Below are 16,401 nucleotides of genomic sequence, written 5' to 3'. Positions count from 1 at the left end.
CGTATTGCATCCCCTTTACCTCCCTGTTGTAACCCCTGTTGTATCCACCCTTGTATCTTCTTGTTGTAACCCTGTTGCTGCCATTATCAAATTCCCTTTTTTATCCCTGTTGCATCTCCATGGCAACTCCATTGTATAACTTCTGTAATCTCATTGGATCTTCCTTGAATCCCTGCTGTGTGTCCCTTGCATATCCCCATACATCCTTGTTGTATCCCTGTTGTAACTGCATACCCCACTGTACTCCCTGCACACCCTAAACCAACTACAGCCTTCCCTTGGACCCCCACTGAAGTCCCATCGCATCCCTCTGTTGCCACTCTGTATCCCCCCCTTTGCACCTCATTGTAGCCCCTCTTCCATCCCTCTTATACCCCTATTTTATATCCCACCTTGCATCCCAGTTATGTACCACGTGCATTCCCACTGCAGTCCAGTTGCAACCCCCCTGCCACCCCACTGAATTCCTGTCACATCTACCATTACAGCTCCACTGCATCCCCCCACTGCACCCCCATTTCCACCCCTGTTCCCTCCCATGGAAGCCTCATTACTTCTCCCCTTGCGCTCCTTCTGCAGCTTCACTGCACCCTCCCCTTGCACCTCCACTGCCGTCCCTTCACACCCCCCCGCTGTAGCCACTTCGTAGCCCGTGTTCACCCCTATTATACCCCATCTGCAGCCCCCCACTGCAGCCTCCCTTCCATCTCTGTGGCAATCCTCCTTGTACCCTCATGGAAGTCCCATTACATTCCCCACTTGTACCCCCACTACGGTCCTATTTCATCCTTCCTTGAGCTTCCATTGACGTCCCTTTACACGCCTCCACTGAAGCCACCTTTCAGCCTTTGAGTACCCCCGCTGTAGCCCCAAAGCCGCCCTATTGCATCCCCCCCCTTGCGCCGCGTTGCAGCCCTCCCTTTCCCCCCTGTTTCATGCCCCTTTCACCCCGGCTGTATCCCGCCTATCCCCCCTCGGCATCCCGCCCCGCGGAGCCGCATCCCCGCCTCTCGCTGCGCCCCGCGGAGCCGCACCGGCGCGGGGGGAGGGCGCAGCGGAGCCGCCGCGTTTCGCCGCTCGGCGCTGCCATTACGGCTCGGCTCGGCTCGGCACGGCACGGTGAGAGGCGGGGGGGCGGGATGCGGGGCTGACAGTAGCAATGACAGAACCGGGGGGCGACCGAGGGGGCAGCCGTTCCGGCGTGCGGGTCTCCCCCGCTCCCAACCCCTGGCATCGCTAGCGGTGGGCTGGAGAGCGGGAGCAAAGCCAAAATGCAAGGAATAATTTCAAATGTATATTTCTAAAGATTTCATTAATTTGTCTTTAAATTCTCCCCCTCCCCAACAATTAATCATCTGATGGCACGGGGGTTGGAACAAGATGATCTTTAAGGCCCCTTCCAACCCAAACCGTTCTATGATACTATACGATTCTGTGGTCTCGGCTGCTGCTGTTTGGAGGATGCTGTCATTTGGCTGGAGGAGGATGCTTTGTGAGGGGGGGAGGAACTTTGTGCTGGGAGAAGGGCCCCGGGATGTGGCCCCCGGATACCCCTACCCCATCCCTCCACAACTCTCTCCTACCCCCTCTTCGCCAGGAGAGGGCTGAGTCCGGGCGCACTCGTGACATCGGATGTGCCGTGCATGCTCCGCTGCGTGCGTGTGCGGCAGGATGAGGATGGCGACGGGGTCCGGAAGGAGGATGGGCACGTTATGAATTTCGAAAACAGCAGCTGGCTGGCAGCACAGCCTGCTTCGGTCGTGCTTTTCATCCACCTTGTCCCCAGGCTGGCTGGCAGTGACACTGAGAGCTCGTCCCTGCATGGTCCCAGCCTGTGGTGAAGCAGCAGAGTCGGGGGCCAGCCCGGACTTTCCAGCTCGTGTTTGAGCCATGTTGCACAGATACAAATGGATCAGAGATGCATGTTTTGTGAAATGGTGCTGCAGAAATAATGACCTCATTTCTGCCATCTATAAATAAATGAAGGTGAAAGGGCGCATTTCCTACTCTCGGCTCTCTCCAGAGGCTGGATTAAGATTGAGAGCTGTCTGGCTGACAGACAGAGATCCTTCACTAACAGATATTAAACTACAACTTCACTGTGATTGGCATCTAAAGGATCACCCAGCAAACTACACCACTGGGGAATCGTAATATTAGTTATGTCATCATTTATGGTCAATATGATTTTTCTGGCTGCTGAGGATGCCAAGGGTAAGGCAGTTTCCAAGGGAAAGGCGTCACTTGCATGTTTTGGGTTTTTCTTCTTACATGGTTAGTGGTGTGAGTCGAGGTTTCTGGGGGCCTCAGCCACTGAGGTCCCTCAAAGATCCCTGTTTCTGCAGTGGGATCTTACAATTGGTTGATATTTTTTCCTTTTCAGATCTTAAAAGAAAAATTAACATATACCTAAATGTGCTGCTTAGATTTCAGCTATTCGGCGATTTAACTCTGTTGTCGATCAGACACAGACTGCTCTGAGTGCAGGTGGGGTAAGTAAAACCCTGGGTGCAGGGCAGTCCCAATGAGCACAGCCCAGGACAACCTTTGTGCTTGAATGTTGGCATGTCTGGTCAGTGAGGGCACATGTGTCATTCCTGTGTTGTGAAATCCCTCCCTGGCCTTGCTCAGGGCTGCCACTCTCCTCTTCCAACCCAGCACCTCCACCTTGGGATGGTTTTTGTGCTGCTGCTGCTGCTTCTGCATCCTATGTGGGGCTTGGAAAAAATCAATAGATACACCTGAGCTGCACTATTGGGTCTTCTCCAGCCTCCCTGGTATGACCCACTGAGCTCGAAAGAGAAAAAATACTTTTGTACCATGGCCCTGGGGACTGTCGCCAACATGCGACCCACAGCCCCCTCCTGCCTGGCCCCTGTTTGAAGGTGATGAGGCTCCTGTTTGAATTTGGCACAGGGTAGGAAGTAAGTGGAGATGTAGAGCCTCCCCTTAGCATCTGTCCCAGGACCATCCCATTACCTGGGGTGCCTTTCTGGGGAGTCCTCCCAGATTGAAGGCTGCAAAGGTTAGTGACTGTCATTCGGCTGCCAGTGTGGGAACCAGTGCTCCTGGTTTGGCATCCTGTGCCCTGCCAGGTGCACAACACACTTGACATTATCACCAGGTGATCTATTACTGCCATGATCATATGTCATTTATCAGAGTTGCCTAATTGATGTTTGCAAATTAATTTATGAAATACGTGGAGATCCTTTTGAGAAGCAGTAGCAACACTTGAGGCCACTTGCTGTGACTCTTGGTCACAGGGCACCTCAAGGTGATGGATGAGCTGTGATCTGAAGACTTCCAGCTGTTAGCAGGGAGCTCGCCTTATATTTTTAAGTCCACAGTGTCTCTAGCTGGTAGCAAAGGACCAGCGCAGCACGAACGGTGATCATCACCTGGGCACAGTACCATCGCAGGGGGCTGGCACTGTGGGTGCTCTCACGAGGCGTTGGGAAGCCGGTGTCCCTGCAGCACTGCTGGGTGCAGAGGTGGCTTTATGGGGCTGGGGTTGCTAGGGGCTGTGGTGATGGTGTGGCTGCCCCTGAGTGCATAGCTGGGCCTGCTGGCATTTTCGTTCCCGCTGCCTCCATCGGAGGTAGCCATGGAGATCAGTGGCGATGCTCTGCCCACGCGGAAGGAGGCTCAGCAGCATCCTCGCCCCCGGGCACCCGTGGCCAGCAGGGGCCCCGAGCGGGGCTCGCTGGGTGCGCGGGGCCGGCATTGGGCGCCGGGGCTCACATGGTGAGCGGTGTCTGCCGTGGCCCTGCCGAAATGCTCCGGCTCGGTGGGGACGGGAGCCCCTCGGGATGCCCCTGGCCCTGTGGCCGTGGCAAGGGCGAGGGGGAAGGGGGCGTCTCTCAGGGGTTTTCAGGCTCTCGTGCTGGGTGGCTCCGGTGCTCCCACTGATCCTCCACCGTGAATTTGCAGGGCCAAAAATCTGCCTGCTAGTTCAGGTCAGCATTTTTCCTGCCTCTCCAGTAATTTCCTGCGGCTGCGCCGCGCTTCAGCCAGTCTCACACAGGGAAGGGGGGGGCACGGAGGGTGCTTGGAAAAGTACCTCTAAGACGAAGAGGAAGGGGAAGAGAAGCTGCTTAGCTGGCTTTGTTCTAATAGCAGTAATCACCTGAAGGGCGACCATGAGCCCACGCCGCCGGGTCCGCGCAGCCCTGGCCCTCCCCGCCGCACCGCCCCGGCCCTGCTTCCTCCCCGATGGCCGCCTGCACTTTGCTCCTGCTTGGCACAAGTGCACTCGACTGGCTTTATTGTATCCCCCATTACATAAATGGGGGAAAGGTTAGTCAGAAGGTGAATATGAGGCGTCTCGAAGGGAAGCCGGCGACTTAAATACCCCGAACTCGCCGGGCTGCCGAGCCTGAAGGGCGGAGAAAAAGCAGGACTGCGATTTTGACCTTGTTTTTTTTCCCTCTTCTGACAGTTTGTTCAGACACTGCCGCTGCCCACAGCGAGCAGGACTTGTGCCGAGAGGAGGAGGGGAACTCTGCAAGGTAAGCCGGGCTTTTTAAAGGTTGTCTGCTTCTTGTGTTGCTTTCTAAAAACGGTGGTGGAGGTGGAGGTGGAGGCAGAGGTGGCGACCCCGCGCCAGGGAGCACAGGGATTCCCACCGCCCCCGCTTTTCCTGCTTGCAGCCTTCTCTCGTTACGGGTCACCACTGGGAACAATGGCGATTTTCTGTGCTTAATTTCTGCCCTGTTTTAGTGATGTAGCGAAAGGCAGCGAGCGCTCAGGGGTGGGCTCCCCGGCAGCCCTGCTCCCGCGGACAAGTTTATCGGTTTCACGGTGTGTTTATTTATGAATAAGCCGTGCTGAGATCAAGGATCTTTTTTCAAAATGTTAATTAAACGAATAACGGCGTGTTGTTGTGGTTTGAAGACGGAAGTGAGGTTTAGCTTTGTTAAGGAAGTGACTGGTGTGGAAATATTTACAGTCTTCCTCGAATTTCAGTTATTCCTATTTTCCCTGGGGGAAGAGGGCAAATCTGGCTGATGCTTCAGAGGTTCTGTAACCCGTTTCTCTTGGTCGAATGGAACGTGGGGGTTCGATGAGGTCCAGTGTGACGGTGTCTGGGGGTGGGAGGCTGTGACTGTGGTGATTCTCTTCCTGTTTCATGACATAACATGCCACATACCACCGGGAATTTTGCAGGAAGCAGGGATAAATCTGCCAGTCCTGGCAGGGAGAAACGTGGGAGTGGTGATGGGGGGTGGGTGGCTGGTGGGAAAGCAGGCGTTGAGGATGTTTTGTTTTATCAATGTGGTACAGAAGTGCCGAGGAAAGAGCGAGCCATGAGTTGGTTAGCAGGGGGAATTAGAGGAGATGAGTGTGTGGCAGCGTTTAATCTCTTAATGAGAAAAATATATCCCAGCTGCCTGCGGTGGGGAGAGTTCAGGGACAAGCATGGCATCGTGTGGGAGCTCGCCCTTGTACCTAGTGTCCTCTGCCTGCTGTCCCTGATATTTGTCTGAAGGATGCTGAGGAGCTGGGATAGGCATCTGTAATCCACATCAAGTGCAGAATGTGGGGCAGAAGCGAGGATGTGGGGGTGGGGATGGGGATAAATTTGTCTCAGATAAGGGTTGGTCACCAAAGAGGGCCCTGCCAAGTTGTTTCCTTCAGTTTCTGAGCACATTAATAGGCTCTGCTTCCTTGATTAGTTGGTGTCTGTGCAGAGCGATAACGAGAGCTGGGCTCAACCCATCAATTCTAGGTCAGTGGTTGTGTGCTGGGGATTTGGGATTGGGCAGGGGGAGGGGAGAAGGAGCTGGACGCCTGTCTCCAAAAAAAATGTGGAGCCTGTCTCCAAAAAAAATGTGGAGCCTGTCTCCAAAAAAAATGTGGAGCCTGTCTCCAAAAAAAATGTGGAGCCTGTCTCCAAAAAAAATGTGGAGCCTGCCTTAAGCCAACCCTGCCTGCACCCATCAGGGGGAAAAGGCTGCCTGCACTCATGGTGGGGGGAAAGGCTGCCTGCACCCATCGGAGGGCTGTGCTTCCTGTGTCTGCAAAGTGTCCCAAGGGCCATATTGTTACCTGTCACCTTCGACATGTTCCATGCCTGTTAGGAGGCTCATTGCCCTTTCGAGATGTGCTCTCCTGAGAGGATAACATTGTAATAATTAGATCCATTAAAGAGCCAGAAGAAATAATTGGGTTTTAAAACTTAAGAAGACTTTGCTGTGCTCCTAAGCAGTATCCTCTGCCTCTTGCAGAGCCGCTTTCCTCTTCCCCTGGCAGCAGAGTTCTCATTTAGCATTGACCTGTCATCGTTTCTGGGGGTTAACCTCTGATCCTTCCCTAAACGCAGGCAGGTGAGGCTGGGTGGTGAAGAGCAGCATGGACCTGGATGTGCTGAACATGTTTGTCATCGCCGGTGGCACCCTGGCTATCCCCATCCTGGCCTTCGTGGCCTCGTTCCTCCTGTGGCCCTCAGCACTTATCCGCATCTACTACTGGTGAGTTCCTGAGCCCGGCTGCTCTCCGTGTGGCACAGGGGTGGAATGGCTCCTGTTCCCAGCAGGGCCCCACACCCATGCACAGTGGTGTGCATGGAGGTGGATGTTGCTGTGTGTAGCTTTAAGCATCTCTGTAAGAAGAAAATGACGTTTTCTTATTGCATTTTTGCTGCTGAGGCTTACGTCTGACAGGGCTGCTCTGGCCCTTCCTGTCCTAGGGCTTTGGCTGGGCTGTGTCAAGGGGCTCCTGGCCAGGCTGCCACTGCAGTGCTAGCACGCAGGATCTCTCCAAACCTTTCTGGGTTGTTTCCTCTAAGGACAGGACTGTGGCTGAAAAAAGCACAGCCATTGTTGCCTGTGCCCCACCCTGGCAGCCCTGGCAGTCTGGTGACCTCCCACCTCATCAGTGTGGCCATGGCGTGGGTGTCCCCGTGCTCACATGCTCCCTCCCTGCTCAGCAGGCAAGGGCTTTTCTCTCATAAGTAGTTACAGACAAGGCTTTTCTGATCCTCTCCTCTTCTTCTGGAATGGAGCATCAGAGAAGGTGGGATGATGCTTTTCCTTACACCCTTGCATCTTATCGTTTCTGATTACCAGGAGGCAGGCATTACATCCTTCAGTCCTCCTTTTCCCTGGAAATCAGTGATAAGCACTCTGGCAGCTTTCCTCTCTGGGTTTGTTGCAGGGAAAAGCTGGAATAACTCCCTTCAGAAGTCAAGACAGAGTCTCATCACCCAGCATGGAGCAGGCAGCAGCAGGCAGAGTGGGCAGAATAGGCAGAGTAGGCAGTGCATCAGGCTGTCCTCACGTGCTGCTGGCTGATGGTGGCTTCTGCAGTTCAGCTCATGAGGTGTTCCCAAATCCAAGTGACCTCCCGTGAAAGGAAGACGTTTGCCCACCGCAGCACTCGGATGAAGCCTGTTTCTAATGGCATTTTAATTAGCAGGCTTTTATTCACAGCATCTGAGGCTGAGAGAGGAGAGGGCATGGAATGAAAACCCCAGGAATGGGATTGTTGCTCTGCAAAGGAGAGCAGGTGGTGTAACAGCCTTCTGTGTCACAGATGTCCAAGTGGTATCAGGTTTGGCAGTCAAAGTGGTTTTTCTCTTTGGATATATGAGCAGCTGCTGGAAGCCAGGGCGGACCCTGATGGGCTGAGATTCCAAGGAAGATCACTGGAGAAACTGCTGCAGCAGACCTGCCCTGTGGTCAGGGCAAAGCCTTCTATGGCCACAAGCAGGAGTGGCAGGACAGGACAAAGGAGGTGCAGGGACTGATGCTGGGAGCTTGGAGGAGCCGGGGTGAGAGGGAGGTAGAGAATCCTCTGCTGCTTTTGTTCTTTTTGGGTTACAGATCAGGAACCGGGTGAAAATGCACTGTGGGCAAGTTAGTCTGTGTTTGGCTGAAGGAGGGAGTGTGTGAGCAGGGATTTGAAGGGTATAGTGCCCCCATCTCTCTCTCTCCCAGCACTTCTGGCAGTATGGGCATCCTGCAGGAGTAACTGCAATGCCCTGTGTGTCATGAGCACCTCTTTTGTTAGGGACAGCGGGCAAGAAGTGTGAATTTGCTCTTTACTCTTCCTTTCTTATTGGCTTCCTTCTGAGTTGGCTTTTTTTTGAGTGAAATCATTTATTTTCCCCATCAGCAGAGGCAGGAGAGGGGCAGGCAGCATGCCATACTGCCCTCCCCTTCCAGCCCCATGCAGCTCCAGCTCTGCGGCACTGCTCCTGGGAGATCCCTGGAAGGTCCTAAGGGATGCTTTTCCCTTCTCCCACAGTTCCCTGTCCCCTCCTCCTCCTCCTCGCTGTTGGTCTGCAGTGTCCTCAGCCGGAGCAGTCAAGGGTCAGGCTGGGTCCCCCTCACCCCTGGTCTCACTGCTTTCCCTGCTGCTAATGCGCCTCCTTCCCTGGCATGATGTCCAGGGCTGCCCCACTGACCCGGCCTGGAGCCGCTCTGCCTGCACTGTGACAGGGGTTAATCAGTTTAGCCACTGCCACTAAGCGAGTTAACACCTTGTTGGGGGATCAGTTCAGCTTTGCACAGATTATTTTGCCTTCTGCTGAATTGATCCATTAGGATCAGTTGCTAAAAATGTTATCATCTTGCCCATCGGTAGTTCACGCCAGTGCTTTTGAGGCAAGGACTCTTAAGACACTTATTAGGGAGAAATTCACCTCTCCTTGTAGGACCAGCACTGAGCCAAGATGCTGCTTAAGTCCTACTAGCTCCCTCGAGAAAGGGATTATGCTAAAAGAGGATTTCACTATGCATAAGCTTTGAGTGGGCTGAGAGGTAGGACAGTCCTGAAGCGTTGGTGACCTTGTGCTTGTGTCTTAAATAAATTCTGGTACAACATATATTTTCCAGTGTCTTGGCCATCAGGAGTAGCCCAGTAGTTGTCCTGACAAGGGTTATGTTTGAGCATAGGGGAAATGCAGAGAAAGAGAGCCTGCTCTCTGTCTTGGGCCGCACGTACACATCATGTGTCCAAAGTGTCACCGATAATCTCTGTCCAGGTCCTTCTGGCTGGCAGTTTCACTGCATCCTCTGAGCTGCAAGAGTGTGCTGGCAGGAGCTGTCTGCCTCTGCTTTCAGATGAACAGCCCTGGGGCAGCCTGGTATCTCCTAGGGTGCTAGACCTTGTAAAAGGATGGTCCCCTCTGGTCCTTTGTGTGTATATAAATACATTTCTAAGTGTTATGTAGCTGGTCCATAGGAACCAGGTTCTCCCTGGCTGGTGCTCCCAGGTGACATGGTTATTTTGGCTGGTGTGCTTGTCTGTGGGCTGATGTTCTCCCATTGATGCATGACTGTGTCCAAATAACTCTGTGACAGATCCACCTTACCAACCTGGAAGAACTGCCTCCCTTGGCCTGCCCACCCTGCACGCTGCCTCGCCGTATGTGCTGCCCCTCCCTGGAGTCTCTCTCCTCAGACCAATCTTTGGGTGTTTTCAGTTTTACAATTGTCATTTTAGCCCATTTCCATTGCCAAATGAGTGAGTTAAGGCCTTTTTAAAAATTCTTTACAAGCAAAGTGTCCCCACAAGCCACTTGCAGTGCATCCATGAATAGCCAGCCACTGGTACTACACCTGTAAGGGATTGCATGTAAGCACAGGATCTGGTCCAGGGACCAGATATTCAGGATTAATCCCAGTAGTCCCATGATGGCACCAGCACGACCCCAACCTAACTGGCCTTAGCAAGCCATCTGTGGCTGTGTTTGGATTGTCACCTAGCTTATATCATGGCTGGGCCCTGGTCTTGTCTCGCTCACTGGTGTTTTCTCCTCTTTTCCAGGTACTGGCGCCGAGCCTTGGGCATGCAGGTTAGATATGCAAACTACGATGACTATCAGTTTTGTTATTCCTATAGAGGAAGACCTGGATACCGACCATCCATCCTGATGCTACATGGGTTCTCAGCCCACAAAGACATGTGGCTGTCCATAGTCAAGGTGGGACTCCGTTTCTATCATGTTGCTTCTTAGTGAGAATTGATGGCCCTGGTTTTGGGGGCAGTGTGGGGACCCAATGGTTGCATGCATGGGATGGGATGGTTGTGGTAATGTGTTAGGAACACCCTCCTTACTCCATGCTCGTTGCTTGTTGGATCCCTTCAATCCCTACAACATGCAGAGCTGCAGGGGAAGAGCAGTACCTACCTGCTGCCTCCATGGGAAGCAAGTCTTGGCCGTGCTTTCTCATCGTGTCATCCCTGGTACATGAGCTGACTTACTCTGGTGCACAAGTAACTGGGGCTGCTAGGAGGGGAGCAACCCCCCCTGCTCCCACCTGTGGTCACCACTCTCCACCCCTGGGCTTTGCAGCGGTTTCCCTGCACCATAACCATCCCTGGCTTGTTTCTGCAGTTCCTGCCAAAGAACCTGCACTTGGTGTGTGTGGACATGCCCGGGCACGAGGGCACAACCCGCTCAGACTTGGACGACTACTCCATCAGTGGGCAAGCTAAGAGAATACACCAGGTAAAGCCCTAGCATTGCATTGCCTCTGCAGAGGAATGTGGGGATGTGGGGGACGTGCTGGAGGTGGGAACGTGAGGGATACTAAGCCCCGTGAGTCCTGCCTTGTACGGCCCCGCTCCCTCCCCTCCCAGGCAGCCAGAGCCACCAGCCTCAAGCTTTTGAGTGGAATTTCTCTAATGACCCCACGCTGTTGTTTCCTCTCCCCTAACAACGCTCCTTCTGCTCCCTGCCAGTTCGTGGAGTGCATCAGGCTGAACAGAAGGCCCTTTCATCTGGTTGGCACTTCCATGGGGGGAAATGTTGCCGGCGTCTATGCTGCTCAGTACCCAGAAGACATTTGCAGCCTGACCCTAATCTGTCCTGCAGGTGGGCAAGGCAGGGGAGGTGAGACAGGGAGGGCAATCAGGAGCCAGTGCAAAAACCCAGGGCAGCGCTGGAGGTAGAAGAGGGGTTTAGTGCAAAGCATTTTGAAATAATTTGTATTTTCAGTTTGGAAATCTCTGGCAGGGCATGGGAGAAAATCACAGCCTTGTACTTGCTGCTCTTTTTCAGGGGTTTGGTGTTTGCCCCACTGTGCCTTGGTTAGAGATGAGACTAGGGCAAACAGGACAAGTCCTGCTCTGCAGGAAAATGCCTTTTCCCTTGGGATGGCAGGCATTTTACATGGCATATCTGCAGCTTCTCAGTTCTGGAGAGGGAACTGAGACTGCAGCAGGAAAAGCCTTCCCAGCCTGGCCTCCTGAAAGCCCTGGTGTGCTGGAGGACTGGTTCTTTGGGAGCTGGAGAGCTCTGACCTCCTACCTTTGGGTTCTGTGAGTGGGAAAAGCACATCAGTGCTGGGCACAGGTCAGCGAGGTGTCCCTGTGCCTGCACAGCACCCTGCCATCCCCCCCATTCCCGCCATCCCCTTCCTCCCCACCCTCCTCTGGACAGGGGGCTCAGGAGAGCCTGGGCATGACATGCTGCAGGAGGCACTGGGGGCAGGGAACTTCTCTGCTGGGGAGGGTTTTGCTGCATCCCAGTTGTTACAGCAGCTCCTTCCCCTCCCACGCCAGGAAAGCAGCTTCCAAACAAGAACTAAGGAATGAAGCAAAGCAAACGTTACCTAGTTACCGGGCTCTGGGGGCGTCAGGGTTCCTACTCCCCTCTGGGAGAGGTGTCAACTGACTCTCCGGCTGTTTCTTCATGTGAAACCTCTGTGTGGGGGCTGCAGCGCAGCTCCCTCTGTGTGGGATTGTTGCCTGGGGATTTTTCCTTCAGTGGTGCATGCACATGGGGCTGCTGAAATTTTCCGTCTAACGCTGTGCAAGGCAGCCTAGGCATTAGGGTTTGCATCTGCTGACCACATAAAAATAGGTGCTATAGCTTTTACTGAAGTATTCCTGCATGTCTACAGGGGATACACCTTGTGTTGTGTCAGCCCAGCAGGAGGGAGATTAGGGTATCTCTGGGTGCGTACTGAGGTTACTGAATGAACAGATATTTTCTTCCCCACTTTTTTATATTTTTTTTTTAATGAGTGAGCAGGCAGGAAGCCAGAGGCAGGGATGAGGAAGGTCAGTGCAGGGATATTTTGTTGCTTGGGCTGTTGGGGAGTCTCGTCCGGGTTTCAGCTCATGCCCTCCTTCTCATTTCACCCAGGCCTGCCAAGTACCACCGACAGCAAGTTCATTAAGCAGCTCCGGGAACTGCAGGAGTCCAAACGCATTGACAGGATCCCTTTAATCCCCTCAACGCCCGAGGAGATGGCGGATATGCTGAAGCTTTGCTCCTACGTTCGCTTCAAGGTGCCACAGCAGGTGAGAAGCCGATGCTGCGGTGGCGGGGAAAGGAGGCTTGGAGGTGGTGAGTGGGTTTGCTTCCCCCTGAGCCTACATGGTGGTGTGGGGAGTGGAACTGGAGCTGCCATCACCCAGAGGAGACACCCCTGGCCCCACTCCCAGCACCTTTCCAGCACTTTCCCTTCAAACCCACTTTTCTGAGCTCCCTCTGGCAGCGCCCACTGGAATTCCTCCTCCCTTGAAGGTTTTGGCAGCAGGCTGGGATGTAGAAGGGTTTTTTAGTAAATATGGCTGTCAGGAAGCATTAAATAACTAAGGCAGCTGTTGTCCGGAGTGGAGGGGGATTGTTTGCTGCTTTTTAAGTAAAAGCCATGGAAATGTTAATTGCCTCATTGTCAGGTGAGAGGAACTTGGCAAGGGGCTGGCTATTAGGCTTGGTTTCCTTAGGAAGTCTGGGATGAGTAGATTGGAGAGTAAGAAAAAAATATAACTGTATTCTTTTGGGGTTTTGGCAAAAGAATACAAGAAAGAAGAAAAGTGCAGTCATGGCTGAGGTGGCTGCTTGCCAGGGGGAGAAACTGGGTCTGCATCATAGAAGACAGAATTACTTGTTGCTGAAATACATGTTGCTTAAGTGTGGTTTCAACAGTCCCACATGCTTAGGAAGAAGCTCATGCTGGGGCCAGGCTTGTGTCAGGGGCTGCTCTGAGGTGCTCTCGGGCATGCTTAGCCCTGTGTGAGGCATGTGTCCCCTCTAGCAGCTCTCCTCTGCTCTTCCTGCAGATCCTCCAGGGCCTCGTTGACGTTCGCATCCCACACAATGAATTTTACCGGAAACGTAAGTGCATGGCAGCACCTCCTCACCAGGCTTTCCAGCAGGCTCCCCAGGGTGTGGGGATGGGCTGTCCTCTGCCCCCATGTCCCCTGCACACTGCCCAGCCCCAGCACCCCTCTGCTGCCTTGCTGAGGGTGGGAGGGAGCGACATCATTAACAGATTTGGGGACACGCCTTGGTCGCTGGTATCAACACGCTGCCACCCCCACTGCCACCCCCACGGGTGATGGGGTCACTGGTTCACCCTCACCGTCCCATCTGGGTTAACAGTACCGATGAGGAGATGGTTTGGTGGAGGAGCCCGCTGCAGCTGGGCTTAGTGGCAGGGCAAGGACAGCCTGTTACCATTGCATGGGTTTCCCAGTGCAGGAACGCTGGCAGGACTGGCTCACAGGGGCCCCTTTGAGAACGGGAGGCAAAACATCTCTCATGTAGGACTGACTCTCCTCTTGCCCCACTAGTGTTTTTAGAAATCGCAGATGAAAAGTCCAGGCACTCTCTCCACGAGAACATGAGCAAGATCAAAGCACCGACGCAGGTCATCTGGGGAAAGCAGGACCAGGTATGCAGCCCCCTCCTCATCCCCCATGGACCATGTCTCCATCTCTGCCTGTGCCCTCCCACGGGGGCTGTGCTGCCGAGCTGTGCACTGCTCTGCAGGGAGCTGGCACTGTGTGTCCCTGTCCCTGGTGGCTTTGGGCATGGGGGCTTGGCAGGTTGATGGGCAGAAAGCTGACAGTCAGCTTCCCAGAGAGGGGAAATGGCAGAGCCAGGGCTGGGGAGGGCAGGGGGGCAGGTGGGTGGGTAGTTGCCAGCACCGAAGCTGGGAAGAGGAATAAAGTCTCAGCAAAGAGAGTTGTCCTGGCAACTGGGAAGAGATGTGCTGTTTGTAGGCAGGCTTCAAGACAAAGCTGTAGGGTTGGTTTCAGAAGCAGGAGTGGGAGGGAAGAAGTGGGAGAAAGCATGCTGCAGGCATGCAAAGGGCTCTATAAATGCAAGGATGCAAGTGTTTGCTTGCAATGATCCATTTGCACTGAGCTGACAGCCAAAAAAAGGTCCAAGAGAGTTCCCTGCTGCATGCTGAGACTGGCACCGAGCAGTCTCCTTTCCCTGTCCCCAGGCAGGGTGCTGGCATCACAAGGACTGTGTCTGCATCTCTGCTCGGCATCTTAATTGGACTTGCAAAGGCGGTTCCAGCAGGGTTTCTATGGTGTCCAGCAAACCCCAGCTCTGACTGTTTTTCCCTTGCCATGCAGGTCCTGGATGTTTCTGGTGCCAGTGTTTTAGCAAATGCAATCCCAGACTGCCACGTGTACATCCTGGAGAACTGTGGGCACTCAGTGGTGGTGGAGCGTCCCCGCAAGACGGCCAACCTCATCCTGGAGTTCCTGGCGCTGCTGCACAGCATAGACAACAACAAGAAGCAGGCGTGAGCATGGCAGGGAGCTGAGTGCCCATGCCGGGTCTGTTAAATTGTAAAGTACTGCAGATTTGATAAGTTCTCAGGGATCTCGTACAAATCGGAGTCAATGTGCCAAAGTCCCTGAGGAAGGCAGAATCACTGATACCTAAACCTATAGCACCACTGGCACAGTGACCTAGGGGTCATTGAGCAACCTCCATAGATACAGAAATGGAAGCAGAGTATTTCCCTTTTCTACTTAAAGTAGAAATGAGCTGAAATCACCCAGCGCTCCTCACACAGCCGCCCATCTTACCCGGGTTACCAGCACGTAGTTAACCATGACATTTACCTAAACTATATATGAAGTGTAGGAAGGAGGGAGCATCCTGGACTGAGACTTACAGTATTTCTACTCCTTAGAGTCCGTCGTGTTGCATGCTGCCGTGCTGTAAGAGAGCCCCCCAGTGCTCCAGGCGTCTGCTTGAGTGCTCTCTGTGTAGCTCCTTAACTCGTGATTTATGCAGAAAACAACAGAAAACTTCACGTGTGGAAGTCCAATGACTGTATGTGCGAAAATGTTTACACTCCGAGTGGGTTTTTCTAAATCCCTGAATAGCTCCTGTGTACATGTAATGCCTTAATGTTGCCCAGGGTGCGGCGCCTGTGCACAGCCCGCCTTGCCCAGGGATGGTTCTCCCTGAGGATGAACACAGCCAGTGGAAACGGGGTGCAGACAGCAGCTTTGCCAACGCTGTGTGAACCAGAGGGATGGAAACGGCCCGGGGCGATTCAGTCCCTGGGCCCGAGTCAGCAATAAGCCCATGGGCGAATTCTTGTCTCAGTTCCTCTATCACATCGCGCTGCTGAACACCTTGATGTAAATAACGATTTTCTTTATGAATTCTGTGAATTCTGCAAAAGCCAATGTCACCAGGACAGGCGTGAGGGGTGGGAGCGGGCTGCGTGTGTGGCTGGTGCAGGGGATGTGGGCTCCTGGGCTCGCTGGGCAGCGAGGACGGAGTCAGCTCACCCCTAAGGCGCTGGGTAGTGGTGTGGAAAGGTACAGTGTGCTTTTGATGATTATGACTCCTGATCAAGTGAAATTATAGGTAGAAACAGGCAACTCTCCAGGTGCGGTCCCTCACTGCCTACTGCAGGGACAGGGCACTGGTCCCGGCCGCGGGCAGGACCGGTGGGTGCTGGAGGGCAAGGCAGTGCGTGGTGCCCTCAAAGGCAAAGCAGCAGGTGGCTGTCACCCCTGGGTCACCCCCAGCCCTCCTCGGGGGGGGTTGACAGCAGGTGCTGCTCGAGCCCCCCCCCAGACTGGGTATGCAGGCTTGCGGTGCTGACAGCCATCTGCGCGACGGCTTCCCGAGGTACCCCCATCTGTACATACATCTGAAACTCCTCGCCAGCTTCTCTGCTCTTTTTAAGAGAAGAAACATTGTTCTTTTAGAAAATTAGAAATTTGCTGTTAATTGCTTGGTTATTGTTTCTACTACAGGAGTTGATTTAAAAAAAAAATAAAAAAAATTGATGATAGTTTTATGTGGTGAAAACCAGAAAAACTTGTTGGGTATCTATATGGTTTCTCATGCCACAGATTGCTGTATGCAAAGGATTTATATGGCTATTAAAATCTAGTGATTTAAGGATTCCACAGTGCCATGACTATTTTTTCCTTTGAGGAGGAAGGGGATTGTGGTGTGGGATGATACACAGCACAGGGGCCTTGCTCTGCTGCTTCTTTCCTCCACACATTTCTGTGGGTTTGGCTCAAGGAATATTCGGTAACAGAGAGAGAGATGATGAAAACTGGGAAGGCTCAAGTCTCATCTCTTCAAAGACAATACCAATTTTCTTTTTTTCTTTTTATTAAGACGAGATAGCGACAAACGCTCAGGAAGGAAAATAAAACCTC

The 16,401-nt window shown here is 53.4% G+C and overlaps 1 protein-coding gene across 5 annotated transcripts; it reads left to right on the top strand.

The window, feature by feature from the left end:
- Nucleotides 1–1,025: 1,025 nt before the first annotated feature.
- ABHD6 (abhydrolase domain containing 6, acylglycerol lipase) lies at nucleotides 1,026–16,135 on the top strand. Of its 5 annotated transcripts, none has more exons than XM_032699383.1 (11): nucleotides 1,030–1,119; nucleotides 2,384–2,492; nucleotides 4,442–4,511; nucleotides 6,326–6,473; nucleotides 9,775–9,931; nucleotides 10,346–10,459; nucleotides 10,693–10,825; nucleotides 12,101–12,258; nucleotides 13,024–13,078; nucleotides 13,537–13,637; nucleotides 14,332–16,135. In XM_032699383.1, the coding sequence occupies exons 4-11, from the start codon at nucleotides 6,355–6,357 to the stop codon at nucleotides 14,506–14,508; spliced, it is 1,014 nt and encodes a 337-aa protein (XP_032555274.1). In that variant the 5' UTR covers nucleotides 1,030–1,119; nucleotides 2,384–2,492; nucleotides 4,442–4,511; nucleotides 6,326–6,354; the 3' UTR covers nucleotides 14,509–16,135. The 5 variants fall into 5 exon arrangements, with proteins under 5 accessions (XP_032555278.1, XP_032555274.1, XP_032555275.1 ...); XM_032699384.1 differs by having other exon boundaries at nucleotides 1,069–1,119; nucleotides 2,427–2,492; XM_032699387.1 differs by lacking the exon at nucleotides 2,384–2,492 and having other exon boundaries at nucleotides 1,026–1,119; nucleotides 14,332–16,057.
- The last annotated feature ends 266 nt before the right edge of the window (nucleotides 16,136–16,401 follow it).

The sequence above is a fragment of the Chiroxiphia lanceolata genome, chromosome 11, assembly GCF_009829145.1.
Source record: "Chiroxiphia lanceolata isolate bChiLan1 chromosome 11, bChiLan1.pri, whole genome shotgun sequence".
NCBI lineage: Eukaryota > Metazoa > Chordata > Aves > Passeriformes > Pipridae > Chiroxiphia > Chiroxiphia lanceolata.
Note: the sequence above shows the minus strand (reverse complement) of the source record. Positions and strands in the feature narration are given on the sequence as shown.

Bases quoted from the DNA above. Each gene is read 5' to 3' on its own strand.
- ABHD6 (XM_032699383.1), top strand. From the start codon at position 6,355: ATGGACCTGGATGTGCTGAACATGTTTGTCATCGCCGGTGGCACCCTG. The intron at 10,460-10,692 runs GTAAAGCCCTAG...GCTCCCTGCCAG, and splicing joins AAGCTAAGAGAATACACCAG to TTCGTGGAGTGCATCAGGCT. The intron at 12,259-13,023 runs GTGAGAAGCCGA...CTCTTCCTGCAG, and splicing joins GCTTCAAGGTGCCACAGCAG to ATCCTCCAGGGCCTCGTTGA.